The following is a 23,700-nucleotide window of genomic DNA, read 5'->3' on the forward strand; positions in this document are numbered from 1 at the left end:
GAAGCCTTTCCAGGCAAAATAGAATCGTAAAATATGTTTATGAAACTTTTACACAAAACCATATTAATAAATTACATGTTGATGTTTGAAAGTCTCTAGGTTTTGACATGAATACAGATGTAGATGTAATTTAAAAAAATAAATAATTATCGATTTTAAAATATTGTACCAGTACAGAAGGAAATATTCTGTAGCTTATTTTGCCATCAATACTGCCGACGTTGTCTTTGCTGTAATGAAATCAGTATATATATTGACTTTTATGTTTATGGGAAAGATACATGTGTCCAGACAAGGCTAGCAGCAGCAGCAGCTGCAGCGCCGCGTCAGACAAGTTTCTGGTGTGTAAAGACAGAAAAATCCACAGAGCCGCCATGCAACTGACATGCAACAAAAACGCCACGCTCACACCACGCAGCCAGTGTGTATTGGAGCGTAAGGGAATTGAGGCAAAGGCAACATGCAAATGGCATTTTGAAAGCAGGAAGGGGTAAGCAGGAAGTACCATAGAAAAACATACATAGGAAGTTTTAGGTATTAGTAAAATGACTCTACATGTACTAGGAACAATAATATCTGTAGTTTACATTAAAATAGCAACAAAAAGTTGTAGCGGAATTTTGTAATAGTGACAGTAAGACGATAGGAAATTTAAAAATATTCACAGACTCAAAAAGCCCAAATATTCATCACAGAGATTACTTTGTCGGCAGGCATAACACAGACACAAAAAAGAGAAAAACAGGCAAAATGTTAAGACAGGCATGATTTGCAGGCAGGCAGATTTAGTCAAAACAAAATGTTAGCAATGCTACGAGGACAATGAAGATCATGAGTGCAGGCAGTTGTGAGGTGACTGGCAAAGTAGGAACACAATGGACACCTGGTGGGCAGAAGTTGAAGGGCAGGGTCTGAAATGGCGGCAGATGTGAGAATCAAACAAGATTTCATAACTGTGAATAAGAACTGACAAAAAGCTTTGTAATAAAAATGTCTTCATTTATAGATAAAATGAAAACCAATCACACTATGTCTAAATGATGTTGCCTCTAACACAGGCCACAGTGCAAGCTTTGGCTAAGGTGAGGAAAATGACATTGGCAGAAGCAGTAAGAGAGGTTGAACAGGGCCAGATGGAGGAAAGGTGAGAGAACAACAATTATGTTGAAGGAGAAGGATTTGAAGAGTAAATTAAACCATTGGCAAATCTTTGAAGATATTTTGATTGTTTTCCAAAAGGTAAAAATAACTGTTTCTACTTTTCTTGTGAGAAGTGAGAAGGAAGACCTGCTCATGGAGATAAGAAATGACATGGAGAGACGTGGACTTATACGTTGAATGTCAACTAGCAACAGCAGACCTGCTATAAAAGCATTACTAATCTGAAAAATGTATTTAAGACTCGTTAGTCTCTCTGGAATAATTCTTGTCCAGTTTTGACAAGTGGTTGGCGGTTTTGGATCTAGACCTGGTCCAATTGTGCTATATTAATTCCTTTATGCTTTTAAAAAATAGTATAATCTCCCTTTATTGGCATTTTCACAAATAGAATAAATTCACATCTCAAACTGTGTTTTTAAGACTCCTTAGACTCTCTGGGATAATTTAGTCCAGGTTTGACAAGTCTAGGTATTGCAGTTTTGGATCTAGACCTGGTCCGATGTGGTCTACATATGCAAAAAACAGTATAATCTCCCTTTATTGCATTTTCACAAATAGAATAAAGCTTTTACAAATCTCAAACTGTGTTTTTAAGACTCCTTAGGCTCTCTGGGATAATTTAGTCCAGGTTTGACAAGTCTAGGTATTGCGGTTTTGGATCTGGACCTGGTCCAATGTGGTCTATGTGTAAAAAAAACAGTATAATCTCCCTTTATTGCATTTTCACAAATAGAATGAAGCTTTCACAAATCTCAAACTGTGTTTTTAAGACTCCTTAGGCTCTCTGGGATAATTTAGTCCAGGTTTGACAAGTCTAGGTATTGCGGTTTTGGATCTGGACCTGGTCCAATGTGGTCTATGTGTAAAAGAAACAGTATAATCTCCCTTTATTGCATTTTCACAAATATAATGAAGCTTTCACAAATCTCAAACTGTGTTTTTAAGACTCCTTAGACTCTCTGGGATAATTTAGTCCAGGTTTGACAAGTCTAGGTATTGCAGTTTTGGATCTAGACCTGGTCCGATGTGGTCTACATATGCAAAAAACAGTATAATCTCCCTTTATTGCATTTTCACAAATAGAATGAAGCTTTCACAAATCTCAAACTGTGTTTTTAAGACTCCTTAGGCTCTCTGGGATAATTTAGTCCAGGTTTGACAAGTCTAGGTATTGCGGTTTTGGATCTGGACCTGGTCCAATGTGGTCTATGTGTAAAAAAAACAGTATAATCTCCCTTTATTGCATTTTCACAAATATAATGAAGCTTTCACAAATCTCAAACTGTGTTTTTAAGACTCCTTAGGCTCTCTGGGATAATTAAGTCCAGGTTTGACAAGTCTAGGTATTGCGGTTTTGGATCTGGACCTGGTCCAATGTGGTCTATGTGTAAAAAAAACAGTATAATCTCCCTTTATTGCATTTTCACAAATAGAATGAAGCTTTCACATATCTCAAACTGTGTTTTTAAGACTCCTTAGACTCTCTGGGATAATTTAGTCCAGGTTTGACAAGTCTAGGTATTGCAGTTTTGGATCTAGACCTGGTCCAATGTGGTCTATGTGTAAACAAAACAGTATAATCTCCCTTTATTGCATTTTCACAAATAGAATGAAGCTTTCACAAATCTCAAACTGTGTTTTTAAGACTCCTTAGACTCTCTGGGATAATTTAGTCCAGGTTTGACAAGTCTAGGTATTGCGGTTTTGGATCTGGACCTGGTCCAATGTGGTCTATGTGTAAAAAAACAGTATAATCTCCCTTTATTGCATTTTCACAAATAGAATGAAGCTTTCACAAATCTCAAACTGTGTTTTTAAGACTCCTTAGACTCTCTGGGATAATTTAGTCCAGGTTTGACAAGTCTAGGTATTGCGGTTTTGGATCTGGACCTGGTCCAATGTGGTCTATGTGTAAAAGAAAACAGTATAATCTCCCTTTATTGCATTTTCACAAATAGAATGAAGCTTTCACAAATCTCAAACTGTGTTTTTAAGACTCCTTAGGCTCTCTGGGATAATTTAGTCCAGGTTTGACAAGTCTAGGTATTGCAGTTTTGGATCTAGACCTGGTCCGATGTGGTCTACATATGCAAAAAACAGTATAATCTCCCTTTATTGCATTTTCACAAATAGAATAAAGCTTTTACAAATCTCAAACTGTGTTTTTAAGACTCCTTAGGCTCTCTGGGATAATTTAGTCCAGGTTTGACAAGTCTAGGTATTGCGGTTTTGGATCTGGACCTGGTCCAATGTGGTTCATGTGTAAAAAAACAGTATAATCTCCCTTTATTGCATTTTCACAAATAGAATGAAGCTTTCACAAATCTCAAACTGTGTTTTTAAGACTCCTTAGGCTCTCTGGGATAATTTAGTCCAGGTTTGACAAGTCTAGGTATTGCGGTTTTGGATCTGGACCTGGTCCAATGTGGTCTATGTGTAAAAGAAAACAGTATAATCTCCCTTTATTGCATTTTCACAAATATAATGAAGCTTTCACAAATCTCAAACTGTGTTTTTAAGACTCCTTAGGCTCTCTGGGATAATTTAGTCCAGGTTTGACAAGTCTAGGTATTGCAGTTTTGGATCTAGACCTGGTCCGATGTGGTCTACATATGCAAAAACAGTATAATCTCCCTTTATTGCATTTTCACAAATAGAATGAAGCTTTCACAAATCTCAAACTGTGTTTTTAAGACTCCTTAGGCTCTCTGGGATAATTTAGTCCAGGTTTGACAAGTCTAGGTATTGCGGTTTTGGATCTGGACCTGGTCCAATGTGGTCTATGTGTAAAAAAAACAGTATAATCTCCCTTTATTGCATTTTCACAAATATAATGAAGCTTTCACAAATCTCAAACTGTGTTTTTAAGACTCCTTAGACTCTCTGGGATAATTTAGTCCAGGTTTGACAAGTCTAGGTATTGCGGTTTTGGATCTGGACCTGGTCCAATGTGGTCTATGTGTAAAAAAAACAGTATAATCTCCCTTTATTGCATTTTCACAAATAGAATGAAGCTTTCACATATCTCAAACTGTGTTTTTAAGACTCCTTAGACTCTCTGGGATAATTTAGTCCAGGTTTGACAAGTCTAGGTATTGCAGTTTTGGATCTAGACCTGGTCCAATGTGGTCTATGTGTAAAAAAAACAGTATAATCTCCCTTTATTGCATTTTCACAAATAGAATGAAGCTTTCACAAATCTCAAACTGTGTTTTTAAGACTCCTTAGACTCTCTGGGATAATTTAGTCCAGGTTTGACAAGTCTAGGTATTGCGGTTTTGGATCTGGACCTGGTCCAATGTGGTCTATGTGTAAAGAAAACAGTATAATCTCCCTTTATTGCATTTTCACAAATAGAATGAAGCTTTCACAAATCTCAAACTGTGTTTTTAAGACTCCTTAGACTCTCTGGGATAATTAAGTCCAGGTTTGACAAGTCTAGGTATTGCGGTTTTGGATCTGGACCTGGTCCAATGTGGTCTATGTGTAAAAGAAAACAGTATAATCTCCCTTTATTGCATTTTCACAAATAGAATGAAGCTTTCACAAATCTCAAACTGTGTTTTTAAGACTCCTTAGACTCTCTGGGATAATTTAGTCCAGGTTTGACAAGTCTAGGTATTGCAGTTTTGGATCTAGACCTGGTCCGATGTGGTCTACATATGCAAAAAACAGTATAATCTCCCTTTATTGCATTTTCACAAATAGAATGAAGCTTTCACAAATCTCAAACTGTGTTTTTAAGACTCCTTAGGCTCTCTGGGATAATTTAGTCCAGGTTTGACAAGTCTAGGTATTGCAGTTTTGGATCTAGACCTGGTCCAATGTGGTCTATGTGTAAAAAAAACAGTATAATCTCCCTTTATTGCATTTTCACAAATAGAATGAAGCTTTCACAAATCTCAAACTGTGTTTTTAAGACTCCTTAGACTCTCTGGGATAATTTAGCCCAGGTTTGACAAGTCTAGGTATTGCGGTTTTGGATCTGGACCTGGTCCAATGTGGTCTATGTGTAAATAAAAACAGTATAATCTCCCTTTATTGCATTTTCACAAATAGAATGAAGCTTTCACAAATCTCAAACTGTGTTTTTAAGACTCCTTAGACTCTCTGGGATAATTTAGTCCAGGTTTGACAAGTCTAGGTATTGCGGTTTTTGATATAGACCTGGTCCAATGTGGTCTACATATGAAAAAAAACGGTGAAACCTACTTTTATTGTGTTCTCATAAAGACAATAAAGCTTTCACAAATCTAAAAGTGTGTTTTAGAGATAATTAATAATTTATCGTAATGACTAACACTCATTCAATACAGTAATAGGTTAAAAAAACGGAGGATCAGCAATGTAAATCGTGTTTCCCTGCTGAATCGGACAGTTTTAAGTTTCCCTTAAATTTCCCCTTAACTGCCGAATCGGAAGCTGCGAATCGGATGCCAACGTCACCAACGACAACAAAAAAAACACTGGTGAATGTGGACCATAACACATGAGTTGTTGCAAAAAAGTTGCAACTTTTTTTGTATAGTTCTTAAAAATAAAAAATATAAATAAAAAGGAAACTTGTTTTGGGGAGAATAATAATTAGTACTATTAATTAATTACTCTGGGCTGTGATTTTCTAGGAACCTTACCAAAAAGGCTTAGGATGATGATAATATGAAAACGGCTGGTGGATTTAAGACACAAAATAATAATTTATTGAATGAATCAAATATGAACATATCTGTCAGTGGCTTGTTGATCTTTACATTGTTAGTTAATTTCCTATCCTGGGCTGGGACACACATTCATACAGTTTCATATTAGACTTTAACTCATCATTGCACTTACAATAACGAGCGTAGTTGTCCTCAATTTAGGTCATCCTGTAGGTCTCATCTGCGTTTTTTCCTGCATCCACCGTGTGTGATTGTGTGTGTGTGTGTGTGTGTGTGTGTGTGTGTGTGTGTGTGTGTGTGTGTGTGTGTGTGTGTGTGTGCGCGCGCGCGCGCGTCAGTCGCGGGGGAAACGGAGCAACAGGCCCGCCCGACAGCTGACAAGATGAAACAGCAGCAACTTTCAGAGACTTAAGAGTGAAAATCGTTCCAGCGCACATTGATGTTAAATGTATACATGTTGGCAGGCCGGTCTGAAATGTTTTGACGGTCTTTCCCCAGATAGCAATGAGTCGGCGGACCACCGGCGGTGCTCCAGAGGCAGTAGAAGCGTCAGAATGGCGTAATCGCAAACACGTGCGCCGGCGGCAGCCGCTTTTTAAAAGCGGCTGCCGCCTTCCTACCGCCTTTGTTCCGAGGCCGGCCCGCGGGACAACCGCCGTTCCGCCGCCGTTATACCAAAGGTGGCCATTCTGCGGCCCGTCGGAGGCAAACGCTATTTTCGAGCGATCTGCCGCCGGTTATTGTGTGTATATATATATATTCATTTATTTATATTTAATATTTATAGCATGCAGTTTATCAAGAATAATGATTGATCAAACCAGACAAATTTCCATTTGGCGTTTTAATTCCACATTTCAAAGTACAGTAACTGTCATTGAAACAAGACGTGTCAGATCACTTAAATACACACACATATATATTATATATTTACACATACATACATACTGAGGTAAAAACAGTAGTAGAACAGACATACATAACTGCAATGCTGACTTGTGACACAAGGATTTACAAGTTCTATTTAACAACAGAATAAAAGTTAAGCACTGTGACAAAACGAAAAAAGCAAATGTTAACAGAGTAAGTAGAATATTTGGTGAAATAGGATTTCCAAGCTATTTTTAATAGAATAACAGTTAAGCACACTGATGGAATGAAAGTAGAATGTTGGTACTAGTTAATGTGCAAGTAACAGGTATGAAATAGGATTTACAAACTATAATACCATTGTTAAGCACTGACTGAATGAAATAAGCCAATACTAAAGTTACGTTAAGTAAAATATTTGGTACCAGAACAGATAATGAGCAGATATCAAGTATTAGAGGTATAATCTAGGATTTACAAGCTATATTTATAAATAGAATAGTTAAGCACTGTAACAATGAAATAAGCAGCAAATTGTATAGGAAGTAATTGAGATCTTTGGTATCAAAGAATGTGCAGGATACCAGGTAATATACATTTTGACATTAAATTTACACATGACAACAAGTGGGAACAAACACAATTAACAGCAGGAAATCTGGCTGTAGAGAACACAGCCAATCAGAACGTGTGGAGTGGTTGGGGTCTGCGTGGGGTAGTGGGCTAAGAATTGCGGGACAGTCTAAGTAATGATAATCAGTCTTTCAAGCCTGACTACGGGATCTCCAGAATGAGGCAGCGCAAAATGGGCATATCTTCAGTGATCCCTCGTGCGCCTGTATAAAGGACAAACAACCTCACCATCCCATATCCATCCAAGGCGCTGCCCTCAAGGCAGGGTCATGGGGAATAAAAAAAGAAGAAAAAATAATTTCCACAGAGAATAGTGTGGATTGGGTGAGTGTAGTCTGGCACTTCCGGCTTCTTGATGTTACTGACTGCAGGATAAAGAAAGTGTTCCAGTTGTCAGTGATGCGGGGGTGTCAGTAGTCAGCCTAGGTTTAAGGGGTCGGCTGTGGGTCCCTCTCAGCTGTGCGGCGCCTTTTTCCGCCTTCACGGTCAGATGCTTTCAGGTAACGCGTAACGTTAACCTGGACCGCCTCATCAGTGGCTCTCCAACAGACACATTGGCACTGAAATGTTGCTGCATAGTTTCCATTTTGTTGTCCATGCTACGCACAACATCGCCAAACTCTCCAAGACGTCGCAGCATTAGGGTCCGATCTGCACCTACAGGGGTTCCCAGAATAAAAGAATAAAGTAGTCAGTCCTGGTCCCACAACTACTAAACTATGACATTTATATCTAGGTCTACTACATGTTCAGGTGGCCCCAGTGGGAATTAAACCAACAACCACAGGTGTTTGCAAGTTTACCTGATTGCCAAGTGCAAGCAAACGTCTTCAACATTGTCCCAACTTGCTTCACCTGCTCTTGAAGTGAGCCGCTGTCATCCGAAGCTACAAAATGAAAAGGCATATGGTAATTTTGAACCTAAATTACACACAAAAAAAGTAAAATTTAAGAAAGAGTGCATATTCTCACCTGCTCGTGCATTGCTTTCCCTCAGGGTGTGGTTCTCCTCCCTCAGAGCTTGGTTTTCATTCTGGAGTCTCTGGAAATCTACATAAAATAAATAAATAAATACCATATTTCCTGGAAGAAAAGTTTAGCAGTAGAGATAACACACATCAGGTACTGATAAGAGAAATAAGGGTTAAAAGCAAAATTAAAGAAAATTATACATGTACACATACACTATATTATGTCTCGTATGACCGCTTCATCTCATTAGACACCATTGCTTATTATAGTGCATTCACATCTTTGTGTGTAAAAAAAGAAAAAAGAAAGAAAATTAAACTCACAGCCAATTTCTGATCCATCATTCAGGGAATGTCTGAACCAATGATAGCGCCAGGGCCTCTTTTATGTTTGTGGATGGCCTGTAAATGTAAAAAAAAAAACACTTTCAGTAAATAAACAAACAAGTGACATTACAGATTTAAATTTCCAGATATTTAAATATTTCCAAAAGTAAGATAATCTGAAAATATCAGAGACATTGAATTTCAAGGCACAAGTATCATTAACTATAAGGGTTATATGGATATGCATACCCCACTGTCGAAGAAGTTGTGACTTTCACAAAATCTTCCACCGACACATTCAAGCCCCATTAAAGAAACATGTCTAGGTATAGAGAGATTATGTCAGGGCAGTAAGAGTAAAATGCTCACCTCTAAAATTCTCTGTCAGCTCAGACAGCCGCCAGTCAGTTAGCTTATCAGCGACAAAGCTGTCCATTCAAAATAACCTGGAGAAAACATAGCAATATAGCTAGAGGTTAGCAACAATTCGAAGACTTGACCCACTTCTTAACTAACTCTCACTACTTCAACCAGTAGAGCACTGTTTAATATGATAAGCACGGCACAGCTGGTAGCTAAACATTAGTCAATTATTGTGTTGCGTCGCGATAGCCGTGGCTACATGCCAACCACAGAATTAGCTACCACGGCTAACGCTAGTCTCAACGTAGCAACTAGCTAGCTAAGCCATGGTCATTTATTTCAGCAAATGGTGCTAAACTAGCAACGGGGACATGGACACAGAAAAGTTTACGTTACATCAACAGTGAAAATAATCGCTTACCTTGAATACAGCGAAGTTTCACGCGAAGCACAGGCCAAAACGGATAGAAGCGGCGGCGGTTATTTCCAACGACTGTTGTGAGAAAATTCAAAATTCCAACAACTGCGGGGGTGGGGGGCGTTCTTCTTCTACGGGGGTAGAGAGGGCAGGAGGTGTTTCTTCTTCCTCTTCTTCTGAATTTCTGGGAGACTGATGTGTATGTTATAGGAGCAAGGGTTTAATATATGAACTTATTTCTTCTACTTCTTAGTTAATATATCCATGTTTAGAGGGTGTGTCAATTTATTTCTCCTACAAATGGTGATACTGTTTTATCATAATGTACACAACACACAAGTGTGATTGTTCATATTATAAATGTTGACATGACAATATAATAATTAAAAATACATTGAGAGAGAGAGAGAGTGAGAAAGCCAACCCTATAACCCAGAAATGGTTACTCTCTGAAAAAATAACCCACGATTTTAACCCAACATAAATAACCCAGAAACTGGGTTGAAGAAATAAACCAGGAGTTTATATAAATAATTCGATATATTTTACATATATTACTGTATAATCGATTCAGAGTTTCAAAGTAATTTAAATATCATTTCCTAAATCATACCTTATCATGGAATCAAAAGTCAAGAATCTGTTATAAACCCTAATGGCTTTGGAGCAAAAAAACTATTTGATGTAATTTATGGAGTTATATTCCTATCTTTAATCAAGAGCGCATTCTTTCAATTTGAGAGCATTTCTCACTGATATTACGTTCAGATTTTGTAATAATTTCCCTCAAAACCTTGCTCTCACACTCAAATAGTCACTGCTCGCGCTAGGATTTGCTCTGCTTGTGCTCAAAGTTTGTGCTCGCGCTTGGATTTGCTCTGCTTGCACTCAAACTTTCTGCTTGGACTCAGATATGTTGTTGTTTGGACAGATTTCCTGCTCTCAGCTTTGAACCTTCTCCTCGCACTCAGGCTGATTCTGCTCACTTGCAAAGTTTCTGTCTCGGATTTCTCCTGCGGCGCTTGGATTTTTTGTGTTATAACCCTATCAAAAGTCAACAACCAATAGAATGCCAGCTGTAGTGTTGACCAATGAAATGATCCCAACCCCGTTGAGGGTGCGTTCACTTTACTTTAGAACGTCTGTTGAGGGCGCGCTGCACTGTAACCTGACTGTAACCAAGTTTATATATCCCCCCGCGCCCGTTTATAGCTTTATTATAAGTATATGTCAACAATGTGCACAGAATGGTCGGCGCTTTCACCTGCACCCGTCAGGAAACGGGAGAAAGCTTTGAAGTGGGACGTATGAAGTTATGTCCACAACTACGAGGGTGAGTAACATAACTTAAGCACCTAGCTAGCTAGCTAGCATATGGCGCTAGCATATAGCCTAGCTTGATGTCCAGAAACAAATATATGTTCTTTATTGTATAGCTAGCTAGATTGAACGACATATGTCGGACAGTGTGTGTATATGTGATGACCCTACTTTGTATTTTTCCCTTCCGTTTGGTTAACCATTGTTCCTGGGATTTGGCTAATTTATGTTAGAGCCAGTAGTAAAACATAAACTGTAATATAACTGAAAGAACACAAGAAACTGGATTGTTTGTGTCAGTTTTGCATCACTGTTGTTTGTTGTTCATCAGAATTTAGTCTTCATTCCTTCATATAACATTAGTTTGAAAATAGATTCATAGCAATCTGTATAAAACGTTCAATTTTATCACTATAATAAAAACAGATCTAGAAATGATATGGTTTCTTATTTGCTCCTTAAATTGAACTGAAAAAACAAGTATTTTGTTTTACTTTCTTTTCATCCAGGTGGGGCTGAGGGGTTTGACCCCTGTTGATCTGTGTGTCATATCACCAACCCATGATAGCTAGAATTCACCCTGCTACTCCAGATCTACCTGCTGTATGGCTGGCTACAGACTACAACCATCTGCTCCTGATCTACCTGCTGTATGGCTGGCTACAGACTACAACCATCTGCTCCTGATCTACCTGCTGTACGGCTTGCTACAGACTACAACCATCTGCTCCAGATCTACCTACTGTATGACTGGCTACAGACTACAACCATCTGCAAGTTTTGTTTGTAGTGAACATCATCAACAGCTGCACTTAAAGTCTCTTGGGTTCATATGGGACTTGGTTGTTCTCCATACTGCATCAAACACTATTATTTTTTTGTGTTATATTAGTACAGACAACAGTAAGTATCATTACTTAATCACAGTATATATTATTCTGGTGTACACTGTTGACTTGACTCCATGCTATTGACTATACTTTAGCTTGCCACCTCAAAACTTTACCTTAATTGCTCTTGTATAGTTAATTTATCTTCTACTAGTTGTACATACCTCCTATTTAATTGAATTATTCTTAATTTGTGTTGCCATACCTGAATCATCCCTCTTGTGAACACTAGGCCTATCTTATCTTTATTCATAACCCTGCTCACAAACTCACCTGAACCTGGGTCATCTGTTTGCCAATATCAATGTTCCTGCTACAGTAAATCCTATAGGCACATTGTACTGCTTCACCGTAGTATGAACCATACACTTTTAAGGTTTTGTGTCAAATATTGTGCAATTTGTTATGAATTACTCATTGTTTTGACAAGGTAAATTAAAGCTATTTACCAAGTGTCAGCTCTGGTAAATTTAATTGTACTGTTTTTTTTTTTTATAAATGTTATGGAACATGAAAAAACAATTTGCCTTGATCAGGGTTTTAATTTGTTGCAAATGTGAACATGGTTTTAATAATCGTATGGCTTTAATGCTGCGGTAACTATACAATGATTTAAGAAATAGCAGTGATACTTATCAACATTTATTGAATTGATTGAATATATGGACAGACATTACAGGCACCTATTCATGTCAACAAAGAAAACAATAATTTGTTCTCTTTTATCACTTTGATTATACGCTGATGGTGCAGAAAAGGGTGAAGTCCTTGTAGATCTCTGGCACTTTGAGGACAGACCGATCCAGGAACTCTCCACTGTTGTCTTTGTATAGTATGCTCCTATTAAAGACAGATTCATAGACATCAACACGTAATATATTAGGTGTACATAGCTTGCTTTAACATCATTACTATCTTACCTTACCTTCTCTGATTTGGTTTTGTGGACATCAGTAATTTTCTCTCCCAGGCCTGGTTGTGCACCCTGTGAATTTAAGCAAGAAACATAAGTGTATGTAACATGATTTTACTATTATATTATTATTATTTTATAGCATTGCATTATTATCAGACTTGCCAACCTTCTTGGTTTGTGCTACTGCTGCCTGTCCTCTGCACACAGGTGAGTGATGTGCTGACTGGCACAGGTCCATGCACATAGTGCAGCTGTGATGCAGCTCAACGGGTACTTAAGTCACACTTGGAAGAAGAGAAACAAACCAACAAAAAAAGTTCTTCTTTCTGCTCAGTTTGCTTTGTATTAATTTAAAAATTACATTTAAGTTGCAAATAAAGCATATCATCTCTAGATCTGTTTTATTAGTGGTGAAATTGTACTTAACAGACTGGGTCCGTGTACTTTTTCGTTCATTTGATTTTCATTTCATAAACAGGTATTAAAAAACAAATGGTTATTTGATTTTCGTTTTAAATCATGGGGATCAGACCTCCGGTGCTGGGTCTAATATTCTAATATTAGCTGCTGCAGCTAGCTAGCAGCGCTACCAGCCCTGTGAGCTTGCCCCGGTCGGTTCCTCCCGGTGCTGACTGACTCTGGTCCGTCTGCAGAGCTGCGTTATCCGCTCTAGTTGACCTGGGAATCTACACTTCGTGATTTATTCATATTTTATTTACTTTGCAGTGATATGCTATGCACTGATGTCAGGCAGGCTTGCTGCTGCTTTTAGTCTGAGCCTGTGAGATAACTAAACTTCCTTTGAAATATAACGTGCATATAAATAGACGGAATAAATAAAAGTCCCCGGAAATAAATATAAGTAAAACATATGTATTTAGGCTATTGAACTATAATGACTAATGCCTATATATGTATTGCCTCATTTATGTATTTCATGTTCCATTTCATAGCCATATTTATATTTATTGTAAAGGGGCAAAAATGGACGATCAGGTCGCTCAGGAAGTTATAGACTACAGTTTCCCTCAAGCGCGCCGGGACATTCTAACGCGTTTAACGAAAAGCTTAACGTGGTAACTTAATGTACCTAAACAATGATCAATCAGATATCAATCAGTTATCAGTCACATAACGTCCATAATAATTGGACTTTGGGTTAGATTTTTTGACAGTTTTCAGTGGTTATGAGGAGCAATATGAGAGAGAAATTTGGTAATCATTGATCATTGTTTAGGTACATTAAACCACCTCTATTTGTTTCTGGACATCAAGCTAGGCCATATGCTGCTAGCTAGCTAGGTGCGTAAGTTATGTTACTCACCCTCGTAGTTGTGGACATAACTTCATACGTCCCACTTCAAAGCTTTCTCCAGTTTCCTGACGGGTGCAGGTGAAAGTGCGTCGACCATTCTGGGCACATTGTTGACATATACTTATAATAAAGCTATAAACGGGCGGGGATATATAAACTTGGTTACAGTCAGGTTACAGAGCAGCCGCCCTCAACAGACGTTCTAAAGTAAAGTGAACGCGCCCTCAACAGGGTTGGGATCATTTCATTGGTCAACACTACAGCTGGCATTCTATTGGTTGTTGACTTTTGATAGGGTTATAACACAAAAAATCCAAGCGCGCAGGAGAAATCCGAGAGCAGAAACTTTGCAAGTGAGCAGAATCAGCCCCAGTGCGAGGAGAAGGTTCAAAGCTGAGAGCAGGAAATCTGTCCAAACAACAACATATCTGAGTTCCAAGCAGAAAGTTTGAGTGCAAGCAGAGCAAATCCAAGCGCGAGCACAAACTTTGAGCACAAGCAGAGCAAATCCAAGCGCGGAACACAAACTTTGAGCACAAGCAGAGCAAATCCAAGCGCGAGCAGTGACTATTTGAGTGTGAGAGCAAGGTTTTGAGGGAAATTATTACAAAATCTGAACGTAATATCAGTGAGAAATGCTCTCAAATTGAAAGAATGCGCTCTTGATTAAAGATAGGAATATAACTCCATATATTCGGCGGCAAACGTTTCATCCCCGCCAGCGGGACGCACCTATAGCCGACAGTTTAGGGCCGGCGGCAAAAAGAAGCCCTGCGGATATTTTTTGCTATCTGGGTCGCTGTACAAAACGTACAGCAAATGTGAGATGTTCGAGTCACACACACATCTTGTCTTCATAACAGACACAAGGAAATGAATTTGACCCGTTCTCACTCCCGCTTGGTCAGTGGCTGCGCGATAGGGAGCCCTGGCTGTCAATCAATGTCTTCCAGTGATGCGGGCCTCTGATTGGACCAGGCCCGTAAGCAACCGCGTACCCTGCTTACCGATAGTTACGCATCTGAATCACTCAATTCTCATTGGCTACCCGCCAAAATGGCAGGTAGATTGACAGTGTTACCCGCCAATTGCAAAATTCACCCGCATTTGGCGGGTGGGCGGTTGTTAATTTCATGCCCTGTCTATGTATATACATATATATATACATATATATATATATATATATATATATATATATATATATATATAAAAAAAAAAAAATCGGGAAAGAGACATAAATATATATATATATATATATATATATATATATATATATATATATATATATATTTCCCGAAATTCAGCCTTGATGCAGAATTACAGAATTACATTACTAGAGCCAGTCCCACAATGAGCTTTCCTTTGCATGTGCCATTTCGGTGTCTGTAGCTTTAAATGCTATTGAGGAGGAGGGGGTGGGGGGCAAGGTGGAGGGTTGGGGTGTGGCCTTGACCAACTGCCATGCTTCGCTCGTTTGCAAGCCATGATGTTCTCTCTCTTTCTCATGGGCGAGCCAAATTCTTTGGGCGGGCAAAGCAGAGAAAGGGGAGGTAACCTTTCTCCTTATGACGACACATAGGGAAGATTCCAGATCAGCCCATCTGAGCTTTCATTTTCTCAAAGGCAGAGCAGGATACCCAGAGCTCAGTTTACACCTATCACCATTTCAAGCTACTGGGTGACCATAGGCAGGCTAGGGGGAACTCATATTAATGTTAAAAAACCTCAGAAAGTGAAATGTTCATGCCATGGGACCTTTAAATCTCTCCCTAATTCTCTCAGTCCTGGAAAAGAGCAATTGCCCATATTTTCTACACACTAAGAATACATAGGGGACTCGCTCCAGATTGGTTGGATTCTGGCCCAGATCGAGGCATTCTTCTCTAAACTCTTACATTTGTTCTCTCCCATGGTTCAAACAGGCTGGGAGTGTTTACACATGAGGGTTTAAGAGCTGGGAAAATTAATAAAGATCCCATACTCACCTTAGCACCAGTCCTCAAAATAACCCCCCACCCCCTTCTTTTGTAGGCAGAGAATAAATGCACCAATCCCCACAAATGTCGCTGGCTCAGATGTTTTCCAGCCTGCGGGCTACAACTCAACTTCCTCAAGCTTATCATGCTCAGGTAGAACATTAGAGATGATCTGTTTCCATCTTTGGAAACCAGATCAAAAAGATACCTACACATCAGCTATAATTTGGGCAGTCAGGAGGCTACAGCATGACATTAGGATTAAGTGTAGTTACACAACAAAGCTTGGTCCTCTTAGTTTGCGAAAATGTATCAGTAAAATTATACTGTCCTAGACTTACCCTTGCAGACTTATGATTTGTTCACATTTAGAAGTGTCATTGATAAATTAATCTGAGGTCAGTACAGATACCCCTCAGATAATAACACTCTGGCTTCTTTCCCTACACGCCTCCTCATGCAGAAACCAGTTTGAGACCCTTTCCCATTTCCATTCTAATATTCAAATGTTAAAAGAGTAAATTAATGAGTCTTGCTTCATGATGGGCCGTCTGCATAGCTTAATTAGAATAATCTATCTTCATGGGTCAGGACACAGAGCTCAACTCTGCTGTATCATTTCAATGGAAAATGTATTGTAAGGAGCTCCACAGGAGTTGCAATTGTTTTTAGCATCTGTGAGAAAATTCTGAAGTGAAACTGAAGTTGAATTGACCATTTTCACAGCAGACATTTTTATTTCTAAAACAAAGGGTTAACTGATCACTAACTGACGCACTGCAATAACTGTAGGATCAGAATTGGAAGTGGTTAATGTTAATAGTTCCACCTGTGAAATGTCTGTGGAGAAAAAAGATCTATGTAGTTGTTTATGTGAGAAAGAGAGAGGAATAAGAAGAAGATGGACAGTGTTTAGACAGGGAAGAAAAAAGACAAGTGCTGCTCTAATAATTTAAAATACAATATGAAGAACCACTACACTAGGCCGTGCACATTTCAGCCACCAGACACCACAACTCTGGTATACTGAGAAATACAGAGAACTTTTCTCTGGCAGTGATAGGCTTATCAGTGTAGTCGTTTGGCAAGGGCTTGAATCTAACAAAGTTCTGCACTCTAGCTTATCAACACTTATCTTATACATGGCATCTCTGGAATCCACTTGATGGAAATCTATTGTAGCGAATGGTGAACTTTAATCCCTGTTGTATTTTGGAATGTTGTATTTTTCAGGTATTTAATTAAGTGGCTTATCCAGGCATTCCCATTGTTTATCTCTACATGGTATATGAATAGCTTTTCACTATATAAAATTATACAGTATATGCTGTGATAAAAGATTGAAACCATAAAACCCACCTCTTGTGCACATACTGTATCTACTCCAACCTGCAAAACTTGGATGACATTTCACCTACTGCATAGTCTATATCCACCACTTTCAACTTCTGGAATTGCTCCGTTGCCGCCGGAGCTAGACTATCTGTCCAATCTGAGTTTTCTGTTGCACGCCTAAAACAACTTTTGAATGTACACACGTTCCACCAAAACAAGTTCCTTCCCAAGGCTATTTATCAGCGGCACTGAGGCTCTGTGCGGCGCTTAGCGCTGCCCAAGACGATTGTGATCGGTTTAAAGCCATGCCAATAAATCACAGCACGTTCTTCTCCCATCCCGAAATGATGTGTGGACTAGCAAGCCCCTCCTCCGCAGAGCTGTGGAGGAAGGTCTGGTAATGCAAGACTCTCTACTGTATAAGTGGCACGATGATTGATCATAACACATTGGTTATGAGTCTGACTTACTTACATTTGTCACGCAGTGCATCATTGTACAAAGCCATAACATTCCCGGAGAGGGTTTATATACAGGTATTTTACATACATCGTGGCCATCATCAGCCAATCAGAATGATTGTTCATGCAGACCTGGATCCATATATAGTACAGACAACTACAAAGTAGAGCATTATGTGAAGTCAAACTGTCTCTGTTACAATCAGGTTAGTCTGGATGTCCCTCACCTTGCAAAACTCTGTTCATTTCGGGAAACAACAACAAAATTAGAGCTAGCAAGCTACACCCTGAAAATGGTTATGAAGAACATTTGGATCGTGCAACAAGGCAGGCTTGCTTGGTTCTTTCGGGGGGTATGTCATGTAGGGATTTTAATCTGCTTTTTCCATCTTGGTGTGTAACATGTTAAACACATTATATATATATATATATATGATTATAATAACTTACTATACAGACAAACATTTTGCTATTACTGTAATTATTGTAAATGACAAGAAATAAAAGCGATATGATACAAAGCAGAGTAGGTGTAGTTGCAAATGTCTTTTATTCTTTTCTCAGACACAATAGAGCACAAGGGGACTAGAGGGTGTGTAAGAGGTGGACTTCCTGTGATGAAGGAAAAACGACTGATCCAAAGCAACCTTAGCACAGAAATAGTATTACTCAGGCTGACCAAAGCATTTCATGGAGTTTTTTTTGACTTGCAATAAAAAAATCATACGTGCACTTCTTAATTGCAATATTAAAAAAACATTTCTATAAATTATTGTGAATGTCCTCGGCGGTGGCGTCTCTCGCATCTCTGACATCAGCCAGCAACAGTTTGTTTTCAGTCCATGATGTGATTGTGATGATTTTTTTTTCTCTTTCTCTACAGTACAAATCTCTAGCTCTGCGTTCAAGAGATTCGAGCTGTAATAGACTTTGAGGTTTCTGCAAAATAAAGTGCTCGAACAACATGAGTCAAAGCTAAATTTTGATCACAACACAGTTCTGCAGTTGACACAGCACTGAAAATAACAATGGAAGAATTCACTTATACTGTAAACAGACAGCAGTTACAAAGTAATCTGATCCACAACAGTAATTTATTATTCATTTATAATTTTCCTCATAGTTCTCATTTATACAACACTGGCTTTAAAGTCAACATCTTTAATTTCTTAACATGACATGTAAGAAACCGAATGCTACATAAGCTTAAAATAAGATATATATATATATATATATATATATATATATATATATATATATATATATATATATAGAGAGAGAGATATATATAGATAGATATAGTATATATATCTATAAAGCTGAATTACCCTTTAAAACACTCCACAATATCAATATTCTTTTTGTGAAACCATAACAGTTATGGTTTCAGTCCATTTTACCTTATCTACCAACACATTCTACAAGACTCTGTAGTGGAATGGACTCAGTACATGTCAATGTTTGACTCTCAACAGCAGTGTTCAATTTCACTAAACACCTCCCTGAGATGAAGACCATGCTGAAATGAAAGCAGCTTAACCAGAGGAAATATTTCTAAACCTATAATGCTGACCACATACAGTAGGCTGTATGCTTGTACTGCAAAAGAAAAAGAAAAAAATTGTGGAAGACATCATGTCTTCTCATATCTGTTTAAATTGGGAGGAATCCATTTCTTAGTATAATTTTCTTTTAGCTTTAGGCATAATTTGTGTTTGGTAACAAACAAATGTCTCCAACAAAGTAATTTCTGAGATCTGGGAGCATGGTGCATTCGCTACAACAAAACAATAAGTCAGGTTGTAAACAAGCCAGCAGTTTAAAAATTATCTAAACCAGTTTACTTGGAGGTATACAATCAGAGGTGAGCACTGCTTGTGTTTCTTGCCTTGTCGTATCTCAGCAATAACCTGGTGGGTGCAATGTTATTATTACTGATAAGAATGTTGGCTAAATCTACGGAAACAAATGTGATACTGCGATTTTTGCTCTATACAACGGAATTATCAGAATTATCCTTTAAAAGCTTTAAAAATGATCGTCTGTTCCTTATTTAGACCAGAGTCATAGACAGAAGTCAAGCCCGTAGAAGATAATACCATTACAACATATATTAAGAGTCTGACCGGTGTCATTATTGCCATCAACCCCTTTAAGACACAAAGGGGATTTAGCTCAGATGCAAGCATGTATGCAATAAAAGCATTGAGTTGAGTTGCACTGTGTACCATACAGAATCTGAGGGCAAAGAGAATGATTGAGTTATAGATAAAGCCCACAATGCTAAATAATGTGTATCTTTTACTTTGATTTCAAATAAATATGCTCTGTTTCATTCAAGTAAAAGCAAACAAAAAGAGTTAAAAAAACAACCCTTATATTCTCAAGTACCTAGCATCCAATGCATTTTTAGAAAGATCCACTTTAATGCTATCAGTGGATAAAAACACAGCTGCAGTGGAATGTCAAAGGTCAATGATGGAGAAACTGTTTAAACTGTACTGTATACCGACAGGTGAGAGAATTGATGCAGTGCTAGTGTTAAAAAAAAAATCTCTTTATTTTCCTCCTCGCCAGGGTGGCTGAGAGAGAGAGAGAGAGAGAGAGAGAGAGAGAGAGAGATATTGAAATGATGTGGAGGAGAGCAGAAGCAGGGCAGAGGCAGAAAAAGCAGGGCAAGCTGACCACAGCTTGTCTGACATCAATCCAATAGTTTTTTTTTTTTTTTATCTTCGCCCACGCTCACTGGACACATATTTGATTCTTCAGACTGTTGAAGAAAGACAGACAGAGAGAGGAAAGGGTTAGGTTTGTCAGTAATACACAGCAAGTCTCATATTTACAGTTAAATTATGCAATAAGCAAATTATTTCTATAAAAATGTTATGTCTTATTAGCTTTATTCACAAATAATATGACATAGATTTGTACTATTTTGCCAAAAATAACTGTGGTAGTGGTTTTGGTCACCCTTCATCATTCCTCCAATAATATTGTAACCGTAAATTAGTTGATGAGATCTGGGAATGTAGTAACACTCACTTAACATGAGCAGCCAGATGATCCAAAACATCCACCTGGCTTTGGCCTACCGATAATCTGGCTGAACTTTTGTCTTTACAGTTTACAACCTGTTTGATCGTCACGCAGCTTGTTTCTTACTCCGTTGGATTTGAATCATAACAGATAAAAGTAAGAGCCTAAAGCTTGATTTATGGTTCTGCGGAGGCTCCAAGCAGAGCTTTCGCCGTAGCCTATGTAAGTGGCCCGATGTTTATACTTGTGCGTTGGTGTGTGCGTCGAGCCGGCATGTGTGTGTGTGTGGGTGATAGAGTGAGGGAGAAAGTGAGAGAGTGACGGCGATTAGCTTTGGAGCGAGTAGTGACTCTAGAGGCATAGTGAGAGAAACAAAGTGTCTCCCCTGTTCTTTCTGACCACAGTGGGAAATCTGGAGCAGGAAAAGTTAACCCTCTCCTTGATTTCATGTTGTTTATGGAGAAGGACAACCAGGAAATGAGTAGGGGGAAATGCAACGCTGTCAGGCTACGCCGTAGAGTCCGGCGTAGGTTTGTGTCTCCACGTACCTCTTGTCTGTACAGACCAAAAGAGTAAGAAGTGGGACATTGTTATAGAGCCAAACAGTTGGGTAGGTCTATCCACCTAGACCTCCCTGGGGATGGGTCAAGAAAATGTCCGGGTCAAGAAAACATATTTGAACCCAAATCACAATTTTCCCCTAGCCCTCACCAAGTATTTGTTAAGTATTCCTGCCTAAACCTAACCAAATCTTAAAAATAGTAGTGTCAGATCACATTATCTTTGAAACAGTGATTTGTAATGGTTCTGGAAGGGTGTCAGATGAGAAAACGCTTTTTGTAACACAATCAAAAATATAGAACACTGATCAATTTTTGAGCCGCAAGCAGCAACGCAGGTCAAAGTAACTGAGCCTTGCATGGTACATCTGCATGCCCTCTTTTTATTTCAACCTGAGATCAATGATTGATGTTTTCACATTTGGTGTGCAAGGCATTTTAGCCAGAGTCTGCATGCAGGGGTTAATCTCTCTCTGGTGTACCCCTAAGGTAACACTCACGGGACAATTGCAGAACATTTGGGCTGACTTTTAAGGTATAGAGCTGTTCTGCAGTCTGGGCAAACTGCTTCAGGTGCTTGGCTGCATAAATCAGCAAACTGTACTGTTCCATGGAAACTAAAATTCAATAACCCCAAAGGGAAAGAAAGTTGCCAGTTAGTTTCATGGCTCAATTATAACAGCGTAAAAAACTAAATGACTCTTAGAGGTAATTAGTTTGGGCAGAGCAATTCTCAAGAAATGATACCTGGAGCTATTGTGATGGTTTGAATAATAATAATTACTATTATACGTATCAGCAATATGCTAATTGTGTAATCAACAAGGTAGAGATAAAGAGTACTGCAGCAGGTTTTATCCGCTAGTCTAATCCCCTTTTCCTTTTTTCCTGTGAGCTTTATAAGGGTTTTGTTCCACATGTTCAACAAAGCTCTTTTCTTTTCCTCTGACGCCCGGTGTCAAAAGGTTGCCATCTAATCCCCGTTGTTGTGTGATTGAATAGGTGAGTGGAAGCCTTTCATGTATCGGTCCAGCAGCCTGGACCAACAGATGGCCTCATCTTCTCAGTTAATCATGGCACAATCGATGTCCCCATCTCTCCTCGGCTAGCAGAACTGATATACTCGCAGGCTCAATCACTCAACCCACTAAGGACTGTGTCAAGACAAGCCAATGGCTGTCTATCTCATAGACAGTATAAACAGGATCACCAGTGCTCCCTTGGTTTAATAGCACAGATGGAAATAAATCATAAAGAAACCGGCAGTGTGCCCCAGTGGGGATACACAGTGACAGCGTAACCGGCGGCGGATACATGACAGATTGACAGCATTGTTTTTGTTGCTTTATTTTTACTGCACATAATCAATGCAGTTTCCTCTGTCACTGCAGGGGGGAATTGTATGTTGTCTTCAGGTGAACAGCAGAATAATCAGTCTCCCCTGTAAAAGGGGCATCCTGCTGTGTGTATCCCGTGAGGACAATGCAACTACAACACAACAACTTGTCATGCTTATTTTGCTGGAAAGCATAATGTGGCAGAACGCACCAGTGCAGCAGAATATACAATCAGACATAAACCGACAAAATGCTTTGATTTACTGTACTGACATTTATTTAGCTACTAGATCTAGTTCTAACCCTAAACTTTAAGAATGATACCAAGCATTTGGAAGATTTTCACAAAAATGTAGGTATTAAGAACAAAATACGTACAAATAGCAGGAGGCATAAAAAGCATAATAAATGGCTTTCAATCCAATTTTATTGACTTTATTCTGCACAACTTCCTGCTTTAAATGCATATGTATCCCACAGATTTAAAGCTGGATGGGAACTTTGCAATCCTTTTTATATCTTTATGTTTTCTATAAGGAGATTTATTAGCTTTTACACCACTGACACGTGTGTTTCTGAAAAATAAAGCTATGGCAGCTGTTTTACCACAGAGGAAACAATGTTTTCTTTTTTGGCATCCCACTTCCATTGAATGAAAATCTCACAAATTGTCAAAGTACTGTATCAGATTAAAAAAAAAGAGCATGTGCTATGTGTTGTAATGTCAGTTCAATGACAAGATGCTGATACACTGAAGAGCACAGTGGGCTCCTGACAACGCTGTCAGGTTACACAGCTTTCTATAGTGTTTCCATCAGCCTTTTCTCTATCTCCATTAAAGCTGTCAGGTACAGTATGCACATGGGTGCCCCTCCAACCACTTCAATGTTTTTGAATGAACTTTAAGTCCTGAGCCCTACAGTAGTTTTCCCTTGTTTAAGTGAGGAGCATTTTTCTGGCTGGATTCAGATTTTGCTGATGTTGCTATGTATGGAATTTTAAATCAATGTGTAGACAAACATACCATGTTGTGTGTAAATGGTCATGATGATGTAGGCTACAGCTAAGTTGTAAGTTTGTACTTCCAGGATTCTGTCTGAAAGCTCATTCAGGTCTGTGCTTGGAAGCTTAAAGCTGCACTAATCAGTAT

At 38.7% G+C, this 23,700-nt stretch overlaps 1 protein-coding gene and 1 long non-coding RNA gene across 4 annotated transcripts in view; both read right to left on the minus strand.

Moving 5' to 3' along the window:
- Nucleotides 1-6,648: 6,648 nt before the first annotated feature.
- Nucleotides 6,649-9,394, minus strand: LOC120560050. The gene is made up of 5 exons (XR_005639410.1): nt 8,993-9,394; nt 8,621-8,698; nt 8,298-8,375; nt 8,129-8,212; nt 6,649-7,982 (listed from the first exon to the last, which is right to left on the minus strand). It is a non-coding gene; the product is annotated as an uncharacterized LOC120560050 (long non-coding RNA).
- Nucleotides 9,395-20,153: 10,759 nt separating this feature from the next.
- The window catches only part of zmat4a (zinc finger, matrin-type 4a), a 277,546-nt gene continuing 273,999 nt past the window's right edge, over nt 20,154-23,700 (minus strand). For all 3 annotated transcript variants that reach the window (XM_039804092.1, XM_039804091.1, XM_039804095.1), the window contains exon 7: nt 20,154-20,387. In XM_039804092.1, coding sequence (XP_039660026.1) covers nt 20,360-20,387 — 28 coding nt within the window. In that variant the 3' untranslated portion in view covers nt 20,154-20,359. The remainder of the gene's footprint in view (nt 20,388-23,700) is intronic.

Source organism: Perca fluviatilis, chromosome 6, assembly GCF_010015445.1.
Source record: "Perca fluviatilis chromosome 6, GENO_Pfluv_1.0, whole genome shotgun sequence".
NCBI lineage: Eukaryota > Metazoa > Chordata > Actinopteri > Perciformes > Percidae > Perca > Perca fluviatilis.